At 47.4% G+C, this 5,959-nt stretch overlaps 1 protein-coding gene across 1 annotated transcript in view; it reads right to left on the reverse strand.

Annotated features, from left to right (window-relative positions):
• Window positions 1–627: 627 nt before the first annotated feature.
• Window positions 628–5,959, reverse strand: part of CAMTA1 (calmodulin binding transcription activator 1) — a 749,204-nt gene continuing 743,872 nt past the window's right edge. The window contains exon 26 of the mRNA XM_006766821.2: window positions 628–2,335. Coding sequence (XP_006766884.2) covers window positions 2,303–2,335 — 33 coding nt within the window. The 3' untranslated portion in view covers window positions 628–2,302. The remainder of the gene's footprint in view (window positions 2,336–5,959) is intronic.

The raw sequence follows: 5,959 nt of genomic DNA on the forward strand, positions 1-5,959 counted from the left end.
GGGGGGGACTGCAACAGCTGTAACATAACCCACACATTTAAAATAACAAAATTGAGTCAGCTCAGTTTACAAATGTACAGATGGCTACTAGTTGTGGGGCTGTCACTGTGGTCGAAAGCTGATCACAAGCAGTAAGACGTATACTGTACAGTAATTTGAGGTTGGCAGTGAAAGGAATTAAAAAACAAGTACAATTATAGAAAAGGCACCAAGAGCACTGACCCCAGTGTTTACCTCGATCCTGTCGTGTCTACCGTCCTTCTGAAAAGACACCAGTTTAAAAGCTTATTTGTGAATATTTTTAGGCTTCACAACGAGCCTTGAGTTTTAACTTACAGTTGGCAGCCAGAACCAAGAAGAAAAACACACACACACACACTATTATTTCAGCTTTACACCAACTGGTCCTGAAACGTAACCTGGGAATTTTTAAACTGGCATCGGCAGATGCGAACTGGATTCTCCTCGATGGGACGTTAGTCGTTGAATGTTTAAAAGCATCCGATTTCTTTGGCTCCTCGTTCTGTGAAAATAGTCATGTGCCGTGACATCCCTACAAGACCAGTCTGCATCTCTTAAAGTTTTAATTACTTCTTTTGTGTGCAGTTTTTTAAATGACGTGTTCTGATTTCCAGCAGGAGATATGAAAACGTGAGACATTTTTCTACCTTTCGCACTATTTCTTTTGTCAGGGTTTGGTCGTCTTTGTTGGAGCGAGTGGATGGTATTAAGCTGTTTACGGATTCATCTTATGATTATCTGTTTAGCAAAAGGAACTTAATTTTCTTAAGCAATATTAGCATTCACATTACTTGGCACCATTGGCAAAATTTTTTTTTTAAATAAAATAAAATAAACTCCTGGTAGCCAAAATTAAATGTAAACATATCCTTTTTTTTTTTTAAGTAATGTTACTCTGCCTTTTCTCCTAAGTCTAAATACAGTAGCTCTATTTTTATTTTTTTTGCAGTTTAGTCATGCTTTAGCAAAATGTTCTTCTAAAGAACATTTAAAATAAAGTACTCTTATAGTGAAATAAAGTTTTTTTTTGTTTCATTTTACAGACCATAGCCACTAATGCTTTGCTTGTGTTCATTTCTTTTTTCTTGATTTCATGCACATATCTCTTTGTTTTAATATATACAATATATACAAACAATACATCCACATTTTTCTTGCTCATTCAGACAAAACTATACAAATAATTTTATCTTGCCATGTTATTGACCTTTGTGAATAAAATATTTAGCAATTAATATAATCCCTTTCAAATATTTCTCACTTTCCATCTCTACCTTCTATATATATACACAGAAACTGCTCTGTTTGGATGAGATATAGCCAAAAATATGGAATTTACTGGCCAGAACGCAGCACCACACTGATCTTTTAGGTGGCAAATGTCCAGGCAAGGTTTATGATTCCTCAGAATGACTACACTTCCCAGGGTTACTGGAGAAAGCTACATGCTCTACGGATTCTCTAAGTAACCCCCATTGCACATGAAAGTAAGGCAAAAAAATTAAAGTGCTGAACATGAGAAAAGGGACACGATGAGTCCTCGCAGGTTCCTGGGGTGGGGGGTGGGGGGTGGGGACAAGAAAATAAATCTTCACTCTGGAAGCGGTTTCTCCTCAGTTCCCATGCATTACCCGTTTGCCACGCCCGCCCCTCTGCAAATTTCCACAAGACATTTAAAAACCTGCAGATTTTTAAAAAGTTGCATTAAGTGTGCTGTCGAGGTTAAAACAAGAACAAACGGAACAGTGAAGGAAATGAGAACGCACGGACGCAATAAAGATTGGGGTGATCTAAGCCCTCCGCTGACAACGAATCCCGAAGATTCAGCCTCTTGGAAGCCACTGGCAGGTGCGGGAGCAGCGTTCTCGTGTTGCCAGCGCATCCCCACCGCTTCTCCCCTGTATTTTTGGTATAAATATTTGTACAGTTCCACGCGATGTTTGAGTACAGCCCTATGTGAGCAGGAAAGCGGCCGCTTCCCCAGGGGGAGCCTCTCTCCCTTCCTCGCGGCGTCTGGTTTTCCCGCGACCCAACAGAAGGTTGAGTTCCATGATGTCTCGCTGATCAAATTAAAAGTTGTCCATGAAAGTGCAAATGCAATGAACGAAACATTCCTGTTAAAATCCTGCAGCTGATCTCTCCAAAACTGCAGAGGGATTGTGTGTGTGTGTGCGTGTGTGTGTGCGCGCGCTTGTGTGTTGTTGCATGTCTCTGCTAAAAACAGAAATGAAAACAGTCTGAAAAGCAATGTCACATTGCTAAGGGATGCTGCTGTATGTCTTCAAGTTCCTTGGCCTTTTTCAATTCTTTCACTCTGCAAGAGAAACAAAACAGAACACCAGGTGGTAACTATAGAGTGAAACTGACCCAACCCAGGAAAGGGCATTCCCATTCCCTCTAAAGTGAAAAAAAAAAAGAAGAAGAAGAAAAAGACCATTTGAGGATTGATGCCAAAAGAACCCGTTTAACTGCTGGGGGACATACTCCAGAGGAAGGGGGGCCCTTCCTGAACCCCAGCTCTGCCGCCACCTGCTCCCAACACAAAGCAGAACCGAAACCCACTTCACGAATCGAGCACAACAGTCACGTGTGTGTCTCAGACGGTGTTAACTGTTCAAACAGCTTTCTTCTCGGCCCGGTGGACACCCTGAGTGCCCTGTAATTCCCGGTGACGCAAGTTCGGGGACCTGCACACGCCTCTATGCGGGTGCGGCCTGGCCTAGGAAACCAGCTGCCTTTGCTCACAGACTCAAGGGTGTCAGAGGTCTTGGCCCTGAGCTCACCCCAGGGGCGTCTGGTGTTCATGCTCCTGACGTGCTTCCCAGAGGAGATGTTCTGGTCACCGCCCCGTGCTCCCAGGGGGGCAGCAAAAGGGGGCAATGCACGTAAGGGACTCGGTTCCAGGTGTTCCACATGGTGTGCTAACCACATGCAAATGCACCTGTTACAGAGTCCTGGGAAGTCGGTATCAGCAAATGATTGGTTACTGACCACCCCCGGTCTGTTTTCATGTAAACACTCGCCGTGGTGGTTTAGGGGGGCCCGGATGCAGACGAGGGACCAGGGCAGAGGCCGTGAGCACCGAGAAGAGCTCTCCTCACTGACCAATCAAGACCCGCCGTCACGGCGGAAGGACCCCGTGCCAGTGACTCCGGGGTCTAGCCTCCCAGGCCGGTGCCCGCCGCGGGCATCACGGGCAGCTCGCAGCCCTGAGAGCCCCATGGTAACGTCTGCTTCCCAAACACGGGAGGGGTGGCGGCGGCCAGCAGAGGGGCGGTTTCCCAGGGCGGGGCTGTACGTGCACAGCCTGGCGCCTTTCGGACCCGGACCTCTAACAGGGAGGTCAGTAATCCCACACAGTTTCAGGTCTCGGGGTGTCATGCCTCTCCTGGGACCTGCAGTTATATCAGCACATTCACATTTCACTGCAAAGCAAATGCTAGTTTACTTTCTGGATAAAGTCGAGCGGGCAGAAAACGTTCTGGAAACCCCGTGGGGAGGAGACGTTCGAAACCCCGCGGCGAATTATCCGGGCGTCGGTGACAGAGGCTGGGACAGCCGTTCAAGGCGCGGTTCTATTTACGGCCTCCGCGCAGAACCGCTTCTCAGGGAAGACGCTCCCTTCGCACCGTCATTAAGACGAAAGGGCAGGACAGCCGTGGGCGCCTTGCTCCTCTGATTGGCTGCGGCATTCAGCGAGCCCAGCTCCATCAAACCGGGGATCTTCAGGACGGTTAAATCCCTTTCTTAACAGGCGCATTTAGAAACCGTTGCTGTGTTCACAACGGCACCCAGGCATTTACTTAGTTTTAAATTTTGTAAGGAAATAGACCGTGGGTTAGGAAGTGTTCGGGTAACCCGGGTATGGCCACACAGAGGGGTGCATCCTTCTAGGTCCCTGATTTCGGACATGCAGACTTGATCAGTCGGTGGCGTTTTAAAAATTGAAACATGCTAGAGTCTGGGTTCAATTTTTAAACATGCAACGTCTATACTAGCAGCTCTTTGGCTGGAGAAATGCAAGGCATGCAGCGATGCCACGTGTACTTCCGGGCATGCAACTGTCTGCGCCTGCGCAGACCTCAGGTGCTGAGTTAGGGCAGGATGTGCATGCTGCTTCGAGTGCCACACTGTATCTCCGCGCTCCCGCAGGACTCATTCACAGATATGCACATGGCTCCAGCGCCGAGGAGACCTCTAGAGGGAGAATCCTTAACTCCAAACCTGACAGCATAAACCAAAGACAGCCGTTCCGTTTTCTAGAGGGACACAGGGATGCTTTAAAAATACCCAGTTCCTCATCGAGGTGAGATGAAAGGACAGTGAAGTATTACCAGAAACGTTTTACCGTTTCACACGAAAGACACTGTCGTCAGCTGGTCACGACGGGTCTAGCCTGAAGTTTTCTTTAGTTAAAATGGCCACGTTTGTGTTTGCAGTTTCTTTCTGAAATAAAAAGCCAGCTAAGTTTTCATAAGGTTTTTAGGCTGCCATGTAAATACTCTGCCATGAAACGAGTGACTGCCTTGCACACCGCTAAGGGCAGAGATGGCTACGGCAGTTGACAAGGGAAAAGGAGACACGGAGGTCGTCCGGAGACAGTTTCAGATCCATCTAACTCCCGAGCTAATGTGGAGAATCCATTCCCAGCTTCGTGCTGAGGTGTGCAGACACTGGCCTCGTGACATCGAAATGTCTCAGGTAGCCGGGCTGTGGTGGCTCAATGGATTGAGCGTCGTCCCATGGCCCAAGAGGTCCTGGGTTCTACTCCCAGTCGGGGCACACGCCTGGGTTGCGGGTTCGATCCCCAGTGGGGGGTGTGCAGGAGGCAGCCGATCGACGAGTCTCTCTCATTATTCATGTTTCTATCTCTCTCCCCCTCTCCCTTCTTCTCTGAAATCAATAAAAAAATGACTCAGGTATGTTTTTAAAAACAGGAAGTCATTGCAGAAGGACTTGTGGGAAAAGGGAAGAGAACACTTATGTTCCAATAGCTGCACAGGTGACTGAAAACTTGTTACCTTCTCTAGTCCTCATGACACCGCCTTCTCCCCAGTTTGTAAATGGACAGATGGGATTGATGGACGTGAGCAGCTGCCCCGTCAGCTGATGCTCCAGTTAACAGACGGCAGTGCAGGGGTTCGAGGCCATGTGCTGCTTCCAGGTCTCAGGAGAACAAAGGAGTGTTTCTCAGGTTCTGACTTTATTGGTTTTCCCCAAAACACTTGACAGAAGATGCATCTGAAAAAGTCCCTGGCCTGAGATAAGTGTGTTGCTGAAAACCGATGACAGCAATCGCATTTTCCCATTCTCAGATGTCGTCCTCTGTATGACCCCATCGTGAGTTTATTCCAACATTTTAGGGAGAAAAAGTACCTCCCCATCAAATGCACGTGTCGATTTCTCAACATAGATTCGAGACGTGAAAAGAGTGGGCCTAAGAATCAGGGGAATGGAAAGATTTTTACCTTCGTTCTCCAAGCCGCGGTGTGTAGACCCCGCTAAGGCTCTCACAGTCTGCCCTATGGGAACCCGGATGGAGTTCCATGGGACCGGAGGGCAGTGTCGGGGTAAGAGAGGTGTCTGATTGTTTTCAATCAATTATCAATCCAATAAAGTATGTGTGAATGTCGCACTGTCTCCAAAGACACAGAAAACGAGTTCTCTTACTGGAGTGGTTCAGAACAACACCCGATACTGTCATTTTTTGTTAACGAATTCTAGGGACTAGAGGTTTCAAATCAGAGTGTTTCCGATAGTTACAGGAACTTGTTGTTGGTTCGTCTTAGCCAAGTTACAAATACTCCCTAAAACGCACAGGTCAACTAAAACCCTACCGACCACAGTAAGGACACACAACAGCAGGCCCACAGTCACCATCTCGGGGAGAGTCTACTTGCTTACTCGTATTTCCGAGCTAGAATGAGTGGGGAGCTCA

Source organism: Myotis davidii, unplaced genomic scaffold (genome assembly GCF_000327345.1).
Source record: "Myotis davidii unplaced genomic scaffold, ASM32734v1 scaffold299, whole genome shotgun sequence".
In the NCBI taxonomy this organism is placed as follows: Eukaryota; Metazoa; Chordata; class Mammalia; order Chiroptera; family Vespertilionidae; genus Myotis; species Myotis davidii.